Below are 16127 nucleotides of genomic sequence, written 5' to 3'. Positions count from 1 at the left end.
GCAGGCAGGAGGACAGAACTTCACTAGTGAAATCTTTACAGTCACTAGTAGAAAATGTGATCTAATGCTTTGTGTGAATGAATGACATGTACATGTTCCAGAAGTCATTGAACTATTCTCAAAGTCTAGGCCAGGCATCTCTTTTCTATGACACATTAATCGTTAGCCCAGCTTCAGATCACTCTAGTTTACGAAGCCCACCAGTAGCTTACCTGACAGGCCCTAAATCCCACCCAAAACACCTAAATACCAAATAACCTTGCCATTGGTTGTGGCATTAAGGATTCAGTCAGTACTATAAGCAATTAAGGCAAAGATTAGAGAAAATTGAGAAATAGCTATCATTCAGCTGGAGAGAGTTAGTATCTTAACATTTCTCACTATCTTTGGAAAAATATGGCTTTACTTGTGCTAATACTTGCATTGTATTAAACAGAATTTCAACAACTTTGTCATGTATAGTTACATATGTGTGATACATTAACATGTATGCTATATTTACACATGTAGTGTGTGTGTGTATATATATATATATATATATATATATATACACATATAGTTTTGAAATTATTTGTGAAATAAAACAGGATAAATAATGACAGTTTCCTCACAGGCTGATGAGCAAAGTAGCTGCAGATGGTGGACACTCTGTCATCCATGGCCTAGAGTACAAAATGCTTTCCTGGTACAAGAGTTTATGGTATGTGCTGGACACATTAGGGAGACTTTGAGATGTGCTTTTATTTTTCTCAGTAACTGCTCCTGGACAACTAGTTTTAGCTCACAGATGGCAGTGTGTTCCATGTCTCCTCTCCAGGGAATCAAAGTGTCTAGGCATGGTGTTTTACAGTCTTTGGTCTTTATTCTTCTTCCATCTAAAGTTTTAGTGACTTAACAGAAGCTTGCTTCAAATTGTTTTAAATATTTTTTTAATTTAAATATAATTACATCATTTTCTCCTTCCCTTTACCATCCTCCAACCTGTCATATGCCCCCTCCATTACTCTTTTAAAATCATAGTTAATAGTTGTTACACACAGACACACACACACACACACACACACACACACACACACACACACACACAATCTATTTGAAAGAAAGGGGAGACAGAAAGACCTGAAAGGGTCTGTAGCTCCACAAGGAGAACAACAGAACGAAAAAACTAGGCCCAGGGGTCTTTTCTGAGACTGATACTCCAACCAAGGACTATGCATGGAGATAACCTAGAACCTCTGCACAGATGTAGCCCGGGGCAGCTCAGTCTCCATATGGGTCTGTCTCTGACAGGAACTCAGTGGCTGGCTCTTTGATCACCTCCCCCTGAGCAGGGGGGTGGGGCAGCCTTGCCAGGCCACAGAGGAAGACTATGAAAAACAGTCCTTATGAGACTTGATAGGCTAGGGTCAGAGTGAATGGAAGGAGGTCCTCCCCTATCAGTGGACTGGGGAAAGGGCATGGGAGGAGAAGAGGAGGGAGGGAGGGTGGGATTAGGAGGGAATGAAGGTGGGGGCTACAGCTGGGATATAAAGTGAATACATTTTTTTAAGTTTTTTTCTTTATTAATAATGAAAAGACAAATGTTATAATTTTGGATCAATAAACATTGTTTTAAATTCTTTATTAATTACACTTTATTCACTTTGTATCCCCCCTGTGGTTCCCTCCCTCTTCCCGTCCCAATCCCTCCTTTCCTCCACCCTCTGCATGCATGCCTCTCCCCAAGTCCACTGATAGGGGAGGTCTTCTTTTCCTTCTGATCCTAGTCAATTAGGTCTCATCAGGAGTGGCTGCATTGTCTTCTTCTGTGGCCTGGTAATGCTGCTTCCTCCTCAGGGGGAGGTAATTAAAGAGCAGGCCAATCAGTTCATGTCAGAGACAGTCCTGTTCCTATTACAATGGAACCCATAAAGTGAATAAATTGTAATAAATAAAAAATATATTAAAATAGTTATATGAAAAAAAGAATAAAAAAGAAGTCACATGCATAAATGCAACTCACATTCTTTGGCTTAGATCCTGGTCACAAGATCAAGCCTAATGAAAAGTAAGCTGGGAAACTTAGTGTGTAAGCACACAAAGCAAAGCAAACAGATTTTGGTGGGAAACCAGCCATTTTGACTGATGCAGCTAGACATCAGCGACATGAATGTGCTGTGGTTTCCTCTCTGACTTGGGCTAACCTCTGGAAAGGGTAGCCTCTGCCTCGCTGAGCATGGAGCACAGCTGACGGAGGCCCTCCCAGTCCTTAGCAAGGCAGATTCCAGAGATGGGAGGAAAAGGCTGGTTTAACATGATTTTTTTTATCCAATCTCATTCTTCAGAGGAATGAAGAAAAGGAACTGCAGAGGTGCCGTTCTAGGAAATTTTGTTTATGAAGAGAACAAAGCAAGTGCCTCATCCCCAGGCCAGTGACTAAGTAATTGCCTGGAAGCCACCGTATGTCATCTTTTGATATACTCTTTCCTTCCAGACTATCTCATGTGTATCCATACCTTTAGAATACATTGTAATACAACATCAAATATAGACAGCCTATTTAAATTACTAATAAAATAGTCCTTAATACATCTTTGAGATTTGTTTTTGAGACACAATCTTACTATGTAGCTCCAGCTAGCCTGGAACTTGAGGTATAGGTGCGGCTATCCTCTAACTGAAGGAGGCCCACCTGCCTTTGCCTCCAAAGTGCTGCATTTAGAGATGTGCACAACTGTATCCAGTGTTGTTGAGATTTTAAAAATGACTTCAGTCTTTTCACCTTATGTGCATGAGTGTTTTCCTCCATGTGTAAATGGCCTCCATGATATCAGATGGGGCCAGAAAAATGGTGCTACATCTTCTAAAAGTGGAGTTAGAGATGGGTGTGAGCTACCATTTGGATGCGGAGAACTGAACCCATGTTCTCCATAAGAGCAGCAAATACTCTTAACCCCTAAGCCATACCTCCAGCCACCAGTTTTGACATTTTAAATAGGCTTTTAAGAATACTATTTCCTTTTATGTTTGTATTTTTGTTGTTGTTGTTTGATTTGAGACAGGGTCTTATGTAGCTCAGGATAACTGCGACATTCTGTTTCTCCTACTTCCACCTTCTAGGTGCTGGATTGCAGGGATAAGCCCATGCCCAACTTTAGGTTCTATTTCAGCAACTTGGCCATCTATTTACATATATGTATACATGCACATACATATACATATTTATATTAAAAATTGAAAGTCTTCAAGGAATAAAATATAAGAAATGGGCAGGTCCCTTGTAGACTGAGCATAAGTGAAGTGGCTGCAGATGGTGGACACTCTGTCATCCCTGGCCTAGAGCATGGAATGCTTTCCTGGTACAAGCAGTTTATGAAATGCACTGGACACATTTGGGAGACTTTTGGATGCACTTTTATTGTTCTCAATAACTGCTCCTGGACAAGTAGTTTCAGCTCACAGGAGGTAGCGTGTTCCATGTCTCCTCTCCAGGGAATGAAAATGTCTAGCCACAGTGTTTTCTCCCTCTACCTCAGTCACACAATTTTGGGCTCAAACAATGTCAGAAGAAAAGGAGGGCATGGTGGCATTGTTCTCTTCTCCCCTATCTGTCCACTCTCTTCTTGCTCTTGGTTTCAGTGTCTACCCCTTCTTCAGAATAAGTTCCCCTGGACAATTACTGTATTCCAATGTGGCCACTGAGGACACAAACTGCTAGGCCTCCATCTGGGTACCTGATGCTGTGACATGGTGTTCACTCCCGTAGCACTTTGGTGGGTTTTGATGACTCCCTCCTAAGGTTTCTCGGACTGAGCTTCCCTCTTGCAGAGACATAGGTATTTTAAAAAGATTGGTCTGTATAATTATCAAGGTTATTCTTTGAGATATAGTATTTTAGATGATATTAGTAATCTGGAGGAATCAGATCCTAACCCCTGACCCTGACCCTGACCCTGACCCTAACCTCCCTAACCCTAACCCTAATCCTAATCCTAACCTAACCCTGACCCTGACCCTAACCCCCCTAACCCTAACCCTAATCCTAATCCTAACCTAACCTAACCCTAACCCTGACCCTGACTCTGACCCTAACCCTAACCCTTGACCCTGACTCTGACCCTAACCTAACCAGTGACCCTGACCCTGACCCGGACCCTGACCCTGTCCCTGATGCTGACCCTGACCCTAACCTAACCAGTGACCCTGACCCCAACCTTGACCCTGACCCTGACCCTAACCCTCTAATCTTAATCTCTCACCCTCTAATCCTAATCTCTAACTCTATCTATCCCTCTCTAACCCTATAATCCTCTCTAATCTTCTCTAACCCTCTCTAATCCTCTAACCCTCTAACTCTGACCCAGACCCTGACCCTGACCCTAACCCTAGTTAGAGATATAGGGACTGTCTCTGACATGAATTCAGTGGCTGGCTCTTTGATCACCTACTCCTGACAGGGGGAGCAGCTTTACCAGGCCACAGATGAAGACATTGCAGCCAATCGTGATGAGACTAGATAGACTAGGGTAAGATGAAAGGGGAGAAGAACCTCTCCTATCAGTGGACTGGGGGAGGGGCATAGGAGAAGAGGGAGGGAGGGTTGGATTGGGAGTGGACAAGGGAGGGGGCCATAGCTGGGATACAAAGTGTATAAAGTGTAATTAATAAATATAAATTAATTTTTAAAAAAAGGCAGGGGGTGCCCAACCCAGCCCTGAGCCACAACTCCACACTGCCACATTGTGGTTTCAGACACAGTACCCTCAGTACTTTTCCCATGAGCAGGGGTCAAGAAACCCTAATCACACCTTCCCACCTTGCACCTCCCATGCAACTTGCTCAAGAAGTCATGTTGTTGAGGGTCATTAATATTTATTATTAACTTGTCTTTTAGTTAAGCAGTGGTTATTCCTAAACAGCTGAATAACCAAATCACCACACAGAGATTAATTTAATTAACCTGGAGCACAATGCTGAGCAGTGGTTACTCCATCCTAAACCTCCAAGCCCGCAGAGTTTCCTAACATTCAGATTCACCCATTATACTTGCTTTTTGTGATATCTTAGGTCCGGTTCATTTCTCCACGCGGTTCCAAGACCTCTCCTCCAGGCTCTCCTCTTGAATCTCCTCCTCTCCTCTCTCACCTCCAGACCAGGATGTCCCATGCTATCCTCTCCATTGCTCCGTGTTGTGGCTGGTTGTTTTAATTGACAGTATAGAGAACAAGTGGTGGCATATTTACACAAACTTGAGACAGGTGATGCTTAGAATGAGCATCACAATGCAATGTCAGGATTGAAACAAGATAGTGGGGGAGATAAGTCAGTATTTGAATGAACAAGGGTAAACTGTATACATTCCAAAAGAGCATTCTACCAACATCCTCTCTTAATTTTAATTTTAGTTTGTGGAACTCTCAATTCTGCTTCTGCCTCCGGAGTGAGGGAATTACATATGTGTGGGTTTTGTTTTGTTTTGTTTTGTTTTCACAATGCTAGGGACAGAGGGCTAAACCTAGGGCCTGTTTCAAGCTAAAAGACTGCTCTGCAGCTGAGCTATGCGTCCAACTCCTTCTTCTTCTTATTTTTTTTTATTTTGAGATGGGGTCTTGTTAAAATATTCAATCTTGGATTTGCTCTGTAGCATAGGCAGTTCTCACACTTACAATCCTCCAGCTGTAGTCTCCCGAGGAACCAAGGTTACAACCTGTGGACTCAGTCCCGTAATTCCTGTGTAGGTTTTAAGGGACTGGAGTACTGGGCTTTGCAGTGCCAAGAGTGGCATGAACTGTATAAACATGTGCCTAACACAGAGCACTATTCTTCAGTTCATCCTGGGGTTCGGGCTCAGAAATGATTTTGGCTCCCTTCCCACAGGGCTTCGCTGCTTGTACTCCATCCAGGGCTTTCCTCACTGTCTATGAGAACTCCCTATAATGGCTATAAACGCTGTTACTCATAGACTTAGGCCAGATCCACCTTTGCTCCAGGAACATCTTACAGTGAGCTCCCAAGGTCCCAGGCCCAGTACCTGATCACTCACATTGGTCTTATTGTAGAACCTGCTTTCTGGAAAAAATATAGTCCAGTCTTTCCATGGAAGGAATAGTTGGGACCCCTAGGCCACACACAAGTAAATTCTCCCTGTGCAATTCATAAGGGAAAGCAAAGGAGAAGGCAAACAGGGATTACTGGAGACAAATAGTAGGCTAGGAAGAGGTGTTAGCCAGCCTTGGTCCTGGGTCTTCTTTGTTTTCTTCCTTGAATTATAGACTCTCCAGGCCCAAGGCCTTGGGAGCTGCCCCCTCATGGCATTAGTAGAGAGTTCTTTACAAATTTCTTCCAATAAGGTGGCATTGTTATTTCTATTTCATAAACAAGGACAATACTGCTCAGAGAAATTGGCAACTTGGTGAGTGCACATAGGTAGAAAGAACATGACCCAAACCGAGATCTTTAGGCTGCCCAGCTGGTGATCTCTCTGTTCCAGTCACAGGGTGAAGGGTTTACTCAGAACCTTCTCTGCTGTAAGAGCCAAGAGGTGCAATCAGAAGATGGGGTGTTGGGTAGTGGGGTACAGATGACATAAGCAGGAAAAAGAACATCTTCAACTGCTTTGACCAGCCTGGTGGGGTGTGGGCCCCAAGCCCAGTCCACATGGTAGAGAAGTAGTTAAATGTAGGGGGCTGCCTTGGGCAACAGGAACCACAGGATAGAGAGAAAAAAGGCAACTTCCTACTGACTGCCTTACACCTTTACCCTACCCCCCCCAGCCACCACTGCCCCCTCCCTCTCCACTACCTTGTGTCTGTTGTTTATTCTCCATTTCTCTAGTACTGAAGGGTTAGATGTCCTGCTCAGTCATAGCATCCAACTTGGGTTCTTTTCTTTCAAGGAATCCTAAGTGAGCTTCTCATGGCAGAGTTGCTCTTAAAGAAGTGCCCTAGTTTGTTTTCTGTTGCTGTCATAAACACCAGGACCAAAAGCAACATAGGGAAGAAAGTGTTTGTTTCAGCTTACAACTCCAAGGTCACACTCCATTACTGAGGGAAGTCAGGGTAGGAGGTCAGGGCAGGAACTGAAGGCAGAAAATAAAGCAGAGGCCATGGAAGAATTCTGCTTACTGGCTTGCTCTCCATAGCTTAATCAGTCTTTCTTCTTTTTTTATTTTAAAAATAATTTCTTTTATTTTTTGAGAATATAGTATACTTACATCTCCCTCTTCCCTTTTCATGTTCTCCCACATATCTTTCCCTTCTCTTTTTTTAAAGTCATTGCCTTTTTCATTAATTGTTTTTACATATATGTACATGTATATACATATATATTGCTAAATACATAAATACAAACTGCTCAGTCTGTATTGTGTGACTTGTATGTATGTTTTCAGGTCAGCCTTCTCTTTTTATATAACCCATGACAGCCTTCACAGGAGCAGCATTGCCCACAATGGGCTGGGCTTCCCACATCAATAACCAGTCAAGAAAATGCCCACAGACCAGTCTGATGGAGGCAATCCTCAATTGAGGTCCCCTCTTCTTTTTTTTTGTCAAGTTGACAAAAAAAAAAAAAAAAAAAAAAAAAAAGACACATGAGAAGTGTTTTTACAAAACCATAGTCACTCTTCAAAGCTTCCCAAAGGAATGGGCAGAGAAATTGTGTTCCCTAGAGTTTTACTCAAAAGCTTGTAGCTCTGCAGTAATAGCAAACCACACATTTATACCCACTTTGTCTGACTCTCATAACTGAGATAGCCAGGCTCAGCATTTTACAGTGGTCATTGCTAGGGCAGAGACAGGACCAGCCCTTCCCTCCAGCAGGCTGGTGTTTTTGTATGATCGTGGTTGTCCCTTGGAATCAGAACCGAGGTGCAGAAGTTCCTCTAATATTTTAGCTCCCCTGGAAATAATCAGGAAGAGTGGGGTAACACCCGAGGTTTCACTTTTCCTCACTCTCTTCCTACTGAAAGACCCCAGCCTCACCCTAAGTTGAACATAGCTAATGCCATTTTGTGAGACACCACTGTTTTGTAAAACTCTGAAGGCCAGATGAGAAACTGGAAAATTACTGAGAAATCCTAGCTGTGTCACCCACTTGGGATATCTGTGGTCAGGCTGCCCCAGTCATACTAAAAACAGTTTGTGTTATTCACTCTCATAGATATCTGTGAGACTGTTTCAGCTAAGATAGGGAAAAACAAAATAACAGGTGGCGGGCCACGTCAAGGGGTCATCCTACCCCCCTTGACCACCCAGTTCCTGGAATCTTGGTGCCCCTGCCAAACTTTGACGCAAATTGTGGTCTCGTGTAAACGTACCAATCAGCCCCCTGTAACCATGCCCTCTCGTTTCTGTACCAGTGCTTCTGCCTCTAAAACCCTATAAAAACCCCAGCTTCCCATCTAGGGGGCGCGGAAGTCTTCCGAATGACTTTTCGCCCCGGGTACCCGAGTATCAAAATAAAAGCCTCTTGCTGTTTGCATCCGAATGGACTCGTTGATCCTTGGGAGGGGGTCTCTCTGACGGAAGATACCCTCCGGGGATCTTTCACTACCTTGGAGGAGGATTCATCAATACAGAACTGAGATCAAAGTGACCAGCTTGGCTATGGTGGAACCTACCAGAGCTGAGGTTAAGGTGTATATGTAACTTATGAAAATGGAACAATTCTTGAGCCTGTTTGTTAGAACATTCTTTGCATTTTTGTGTTATTACCCAGTTCCAGTCTTGCAAAGCCATAGAAGAATAGAGCCAAGAAAAACCTTAGAGACCATCTCACTATAGGTGAGGCTGAAGCATGGGAAGTGGAGGTGGCTTCCCAGGGCAGAGAAGATACTTAAGTTAAATCCTAGTACTTCAAGGATTTCTAGAGCCATGGTTTATGTTGGCTTTCTTTAAAAAGAAAGTCTGCTTCTCACAGTCCCAAGAAGTCTGGATCCCTGGAGGAAACGAGGAAGACAGCTCATTCCTGCTCCTGATTTTATTGTGACCTTTCACATTCTCTCTTCCCTCTCCTCTTTCTCCCTCTCTCAGCCACAGTAGACCATACCACTGAGAATGCATGGTGTGTCCTCATGCCACCCATCCTGTGGCAGGAGTGATGAGGAAGAAGAACTAGCATTGACCACATTCCTACTAGGTACCATGTCCCACATCACCATCAGACCACTTCCGTTCAGTTATGCTCGTGGGCATAACTGGAAGTGCCACATATCTGTTCTTCTTCCTAATAATCTTCTGTTCTTTCCTCTCCTAATTGCCCTGAGATGTACCAGTAAGATTACAATGGAAACAGTTAGCCAAGTAATGAGACAAGCCTCTGAGCTGACAGTGCCATCTAGGCCTGTTCCAGATTTAGAACACTGTAGCTAACAGTTGGGTATGTTTATGGGAACTCTATGAATGTGGCAGCAACAGGGAGATTAAGTCTCCTGATTTCCAAAGATCTACAATTGAGAGAGAATGGCCCACTCACGCTAGGGGTTGCCATGACAGCTAGAGTAGTGGCAGTCATTCTGGCCTCTTTACCCTGCCTTAAACTAGGCTTCACTCAGTACCATCCCTGACCCTTCTAGCCCATATTTCCAGTTCCTGAGATGCGCAGAGCCGGATTCCAGGGTGTCTTCTCTAAAAGATGCTGGTCTCCATAGTTGCTTCTCCATCTAAATTCTTCAGTGACCCTGCAGGCCTGGGCTTTGCATGGAGGCTGAGGTAAACGCTGAGACGGTCAGTAGATGGACCACTGGAGTGGCTCAGCAGTGTTGTGCGGCGGCTAGCGAGGCTGCTGTTGGAGAGCTGCCTGTGTACTCGGGGCTGGGAAGCCCTGCAGCAGGCATGGTGACTCAGAAAACGTGGCAACAGGTGGCTGTTGAAGCCCATATAGATCCAGGGGTTGCAGCAGCTGCTGAGGTTGCCCAACAGCATCGAGATGGTGAAAGCCACGTTGGTGGAATCTGCTGAGACAGAAGCACAATTGTAGGCCTCAGAATGACAGCCCAAGAGGGGTGGGGAGAACCCTAGGACAGAGGCTGAATCTCCACTGAGAAGATGCTGACATTTCCCAGAGAAGGAAAGAGATTCACACAGGGTTCTATACTAGATCGGCATTGCTCAGCCCTGACCCATAACTCTTGAGTCCAGGTCTCACCACCCTAGTTTTGGTTGCTTTGTAGCTGTAGGAATAAGGTTTTCTTCAGGTTCAACTTAGAAGAATAAACTCTGTCTGGGTAGGACTGGTCCAAACAGAAGAAAAAGGTTTTGTTCTAAAACCTGGACCATGAATCTGCTAATGTGAGGCTTCTCGCATCCCTCTTCTTTTTCTCCTGGTCTCTATAGCCAGTCCAGCCTCAAACTTAACATGGGTCTTCTGAAGCTTTCTCTGCATATGATCCCTTTTCACCCAAGAAAAATGAATGTTTCCTAAGGTACATAGGTAGACAAGTGGAACATTTACTGATAATAAATCATGAAGAAATTTGTTTTCTTCTCTCCTGTGACCTTATGGATGTGTGTATTTTTTTTCTTTGGTATGGGGGATTCCTTCCAGCAGCTTCTGCAGAGCCTAGTAGTCATGGGTTCCTTTGGTCTGGAAAGTTTTCTTTCTACTTCAATTATGGTGGACTGTAGGCTGAGCAGAAACCTATCACCCTAAATCCTCCTTGCTTTAAAATATTGTTGAAGAATCAGCCATTACTCTGATGGCCTTGCCTTTCTGTATGACTTGGTATTTCTCTCTTGTTGCTTCCAATGTATTTTAACTATAATATAATGTGGAGAAGTTCTTTTCTGGTCCTATCTATTTGATATTTTAAAGCCATCCCTTACCTGGATGTTTATCTCCCTTAGGTAGGTGAGTTTTGAAGCTATGGTTCTATTGAAAATGTTTTCTGTGCTTTTAAAACAAAAATTTCCTCTTTCTTCTATACCCATAATTTGTAGATTATGTCTTTGCAGGGCATCCCTTAGATCTCGAAGAATTTGTTTGCACCTAATTATTACCTTTGTCTTTGACTGACCTAACATCTCTATCCTGTCTTCAAGCCCTGATAGTCTGTCCTCATGATCCATCCTTATGGTAAGGTCTTCCACAGAGCTTTCTATTAATTTACAAGTTTTAAATTTCCAATATTCAGTTTGCTTTTCTTCAACAGTTTGGTCTCTTTCACATCTTATATTGTTTTTCTTATTTCATTCAGCTCTTTGTGTTCTCTTGAAACTCATTAGGGTGTTTATTTGTGCTCTCCGTAATTTCCTTTAGCATACTTATAATCACTTTAAAAAATTTTTGCATGGGATTTCTGTCTAATTCAGTTTCATTGGGGGTCATTACTGTCAGACTAATAAATTTTGAAGGAATCACTTTTCCTTGGGTTTTCATTTTCTTTATGGTTTTGGGTTGGGACTCTTGCATCTGGGGTTATGCCACTTGCTAGATTGTTTGTGTATGTGGTTTTTTAAAAATCACTTGTATTCTTTCAGTAGAACTATGTACAGTGTTCAAGAGAAAATATATTATAGGGTTGAGGCATCCTCCTCCTCTCTTAGACTGGTGTTCAAGGCCCCAGGATTGATCTCCCCTGAGAATGGAATAGTAGCTGCAAAACAATCACTGTGAAGGAGTAGGCCCACTATGAAAATATAGTAGTAGTCAAGCAACAAGAAAACTCTCTTCCTGAGCACTAAACATTTTAGACAATGAGGAAGAACTGATAGTGCCATAAGCATGAATTTCTTAGTGTGGGTATAGGTAGGAAAGAAAAACAGAATAATGTTGGACTGATGAAGAAAGAGTAGAGGAGGGAGATATAAATCAAAGTGGAAACAGCAGGGACAAAAGTGAAATATTTGATACTGTAGAACACGGCATTTTCAATGGTTTTCAGAGTTGCTTAGTATTTTGAATTTATAATAGTTGCTGTTGAGAATGTCACTTTGTATGAATATGTACTATAAAAATGACAGAAGAACATATAAGGCTACTTCAGATACTGTTAGAAATTTTATCTTAATCCCAGGTAAAAATTCACTTGGTGATTTTCTTCTGTTTTTGATACATATATGTGACATGTATATGCATGTGCGTATGTGTATAAGGTGCACACTCTGTACATGCATGTGTGGAGGACAAAGGTCCATGTCAGGTATCTTTGTCTATCACTCTCCATGTCAATACTTCTTGACACAAGACAAGACATCTCAGTGAACTGGAGCCTAGTGTCTGGGTAGACTTGGCCAACCAGCAGTTGCTCAGTCTTCCTGTCCCAGCGCTGGACCCCGCCACCCACCAGGCTTTTTCATAGATGTTGGAGGTGGGTCTAGTGCTTTGCATGCAAACACTTTACCCTCTGAGCCACCTCCCCAGCCCTGATTATTTTACTATGAAACTCAAATCAGTAACTCAAACAAAATGGTAAAACTCAAACCTTTCTATCCAATCCAGTCCAAAGATAAGCTAATTTGATGCATGTTTGAGTATCAATGGTAGGAAAGTACTCAGAATGGTTTTGGTCTTTCTATTTTCCAGAGAGCATTCTTGCCATATGCTCTGGTCACCATATTCTCCTTTGCCTCAGGTCCAAAGCAATAGACCAGCAGACTTTGGTTTGAAACTTGTAAAACTCCTTCACTGTGGTGGGAAGCCAACTGCCACACAACAAGTAGGTCCGTGGAAAGGCCTTCGCATCAAGGAACCAATGCATATGGCCAGTTCATGCACAGAGGACCACCAGCCAACCCATACACAAGCACATTTGGAAGGGAATTTTCCTCCAACTGAGCATTCAGATGGTTATAGACCTGGCTGATACAATAACTATGTCCCTGTGAGGGACCTGAAGCCAAAGGACCCAACAAAATGGTGTGTGAATTCCTGACCCACAGAAATGATGAGGTAAACTGTGTCACTACAAAGACAGTAAATTCTCAGCCATTTTTATCTGCCTCCTCATGAAGGCAATCTTCACCTAGTAGATGGTTCTCAACCTTCCTAACTCTGCGATCCTTTAATGGTTGTAGTGATCACCAACTATAAAATCATATTTGTTGCTACTTTATAACTAATTTTTCTACTTGTATGAATCACAATGTAAATATCTTCATTTTCTGATGGTCTTAGGCAACACCTGTGGAAAGGTCTTTTGACAACCCCCTCCCACAATGGGGTCTCAACCCACAGGTTGAGAACTAGTTCCTTAGAGAGACTCATTCCAACCAATACACCCGCCATATCATACAGGAGTCTCAAGGCTAGCTCCCATAGCATGTCTCACAAGCTCCTTTAGGCTTCCGGTCTAGTTCCCAAGAGAAGCATCACTCAGCTTTCCACCTGCCATGCCTGTTGTTATTTACTGGTATCCCTCAGACAGGACCTCCATTTAGTCTTTTGTTAATGTAGTCTAATACCTGTTCTCCATTCATCTTCCCAAAAGCCTGTCCAAAATCTCCAGGTTTGGATCGGCTTTCCATGAAGGGAAAATGTCTTTGTTTTCACATTTAAAAAGAAGTATATTTCTATAAGAGCAAAAATAAAAATAACTAAATAAAAGCCCAAAACCTTGTATATACAGTAAAAACTGTATATACAGTCTGTAGCATGCGCTACTTTTGGATCTGAGCTGTGGTGCTTCATGCAGCATTCTTTGGCATTATTTGGCATGGCACATGCATAGTGCAAAGTGTGCATATTGAGAACCAAGGCTTCAATGAGTCTGCAGGGTGAAACACAGGTAAGTATTTCCAGAAACACCTCAGATTCATTACACATTTGATTTTGAACACATCCTTGATTACTGCACATTCCGAAATACTTTGCTCTCACCAAGATTTTTTTCAATTCCCATATCCATCTATGTGACTCCATATGGGGTCCCAACACATGGTTGAAGGACCTTGTTCCTAATCTATATGGACTTAAGAAAATGTTTATACCATACCCAGGGAAAATAACCAAGTTCAGGGTCCTCTACTTCATCCTCACTTGTGTTATGGTTAATGTCTTCATGTGGCCTTATGGACTGCATCCTTCTCTTTCTGTCTGAAATAGTCTCATTCATTCTATCAGTCAGTCACTAAACCTGTGATCACTGACTATGTGCAGGTTCCTGTGCTAGGGACCTGGGAAGGCAATGAATGAAACATGCCTGCCTTGAAAATCTGCCACCATCTCCAAGTACAACAGGGAAAGCAGCTTCTAGGTACAGAACATCTGCTTAACTCTCAGTCTTCTCAAATTGTCACTAGGAATCTATTCTCTCGTGAGAGAAAAAATAAAATCTGTCTTAGGCTGGCAAAATGTACAGGTGAAAAATTCTGATATGATTCCTTTCAGATAGAAATTTCTTCCTAGAGATTAAATGAAACACTTCTCACAAACAGGAATGCTGCTAGAATGACCCTGGTCTCCTGCTGGACACATCTGTGCAATGGCACAGCTCAGAGGTAGATTTTTTTTTTTAAGCAATGCCAGACCTAGAAGGAAACTCACAAGCAGACCTTCCATCCTTCTAGCACAGTCAACCAGAACTGCCACTCCATGCCTTTCTGTCTCCAAAGCTGTGATCCTGACCCCTACCAAAGCTTATGCCACTAATATCAAAGGACCAGTTGATGTGTTTACTCAGCAGTACATGACAAAAGCTTCAGGACAACCATGGATAACTCCCTTAGGTGTGCTCTGGGTATGGCTATTTCTGGGACAAGAGAGAAGCATAGGGTGGGAGCCATTCAGTAAAAGGCACAGGTCATAGAGGAAGAAGCCAAAGCCATTTGGCCTAGTAGACAAATTCTATGCCATAGGAAGCAAGTTTCGATTTATTCCATCTGAGCCAGGCACGGTGTAGAGGCTGGGGTTGTGCCATGAGGAAGTACCAGATTCCATGGAGACTCTGCTTCTCAACCCTTGTGGGGAAATTCACCATACCCAGTCCAGGCAGAAATTTAGCCTGGGCAAGGAGACAGTTGTAACCAAGGACCATGGGAGAATGGAATCTAGTGAACAAATCATCCTAAAGCAGTGACTCAAAGCCCATGGAGCTTTTTTTTTTTTTTTTTTTTTTTTTGCTGAGAGGACATTGTAATACAATGCTTTGTCCCTGCACTGCTGGCTCAGAGAGGGGCTCAGCCAAAAGAAATCACTCTCTATGCAAATGATGTATTGGGGACACTCTCACAATGATGGTGGGTCCTTCAGGCAAACATGAATAAATCACACTGCCTAATGTGATTTATTCATTCCTAATGGAGAAAACAGAATTCATCTTCCCACACATCCTTCAATAAAGGGCAGAAACTACCTTATCCTTGGTGTCATTGGCCAGATCATAATTGTTGGGAGAAAAGCCAAGTAATAAAGTTGGCCTATAAACCACCTGATTCAAGTACTGGATCCATCATCTACTAGCAATAGCACTTTGGGCCAGCAGCTTTAGGGCCTCTCTGAGCTCTGGGTTGCTCAGAGGTACCATAGAGAAAGCTACTCCACAACACCATGCAGATCCATACACCTGGTACCAAGAAGCCCTTCCTACATGTCTGTCCTTGGCTAGAACAGGGAGAACCTTAATAATTAGTTGGATTTAATATGCTCATTGCTTACAGAACACTTGTAAGTACCTGTGTCCAGGCTAATGTCAAAGGGACAGAACCAAACATGATGTTACATGCTTGTATTCCCAACACTCAGGAGGCAGAGGCCGGAGGATCAAAAGTTCAACATTAGTCTGGGTTGTACAGTGAGTTACAAGGTCAGCCTGAGCCACCTGCAGCATTTGAAGCTCAGGAGAACATTGTCTTCATCATTCCATGATGCCAGATAGAACTCAGTGTTTTTAAAGAATCTCATTTTGTTTTTTAGGTAAGGTGAAAGCCTCTCTCCTTGTAGAGTCAAGTTAAAAACCAGGATTGCAGGAAAGGCATGGGTTAAAGGAAAAAGACTACTCTTGCAGAGGACCTGAGTTCCATTCTCACCACCCAAGTGATAGTTCATGAACATCTATAACTCTAGTTCCAGATGACCCAATGCCCTCTTCTGGCTTCTGTGGGCACCAAGCACACACATTGGACACAGACATTCAGGCAAAACATCTGTACTCATAAAATAAAATAGAGAAAGAAAGAAAGAAAGAAAGAAAGAAAGAAAGAAAGAAAGAAAGA

General features: G+C 42.8%; 1 protein-coding gene across 1 annotated transcript in view; it reads right to left on the bottom strand.

Moving 5' to 3' along the window:
- Positions 1-9605: 9605 nt before the first annotated feature.
- Avpr1b (arginine vasopressin receptor 1B) overlaps positions 9606-16127 on the bottom strand; it is an 8499-nt gene continuing 1977 nt past the window's right edge. The window contains exon 2 of the mRNA XM_055604952.1: positions 9606-9931. Coding sequence (XP_055460927.1) covers positions 9606-9931 — 326 coding nt within the window. The remainder of the gene's footprint in view (positions 9932-16127) is intronic.

The sequence above is a fragment of the Psammomys obesus genome, unplaced genomic scaffold, assembly GCF_907164565.1.
Source record: "Psammomys obesus unplaced genomic scaffold, mPsaObe1.curated_primary_1811, whole genome shotgun sequence".
Lineage (NCBI taxonomy): Eukaryota > Metazoa > Chordata > Mammalia > Rodentia > Muridae > Psammomys > Psammomys obesus.
This window is presented reverse-complemented; position numbering and strand designations above follow the sequence as displayed.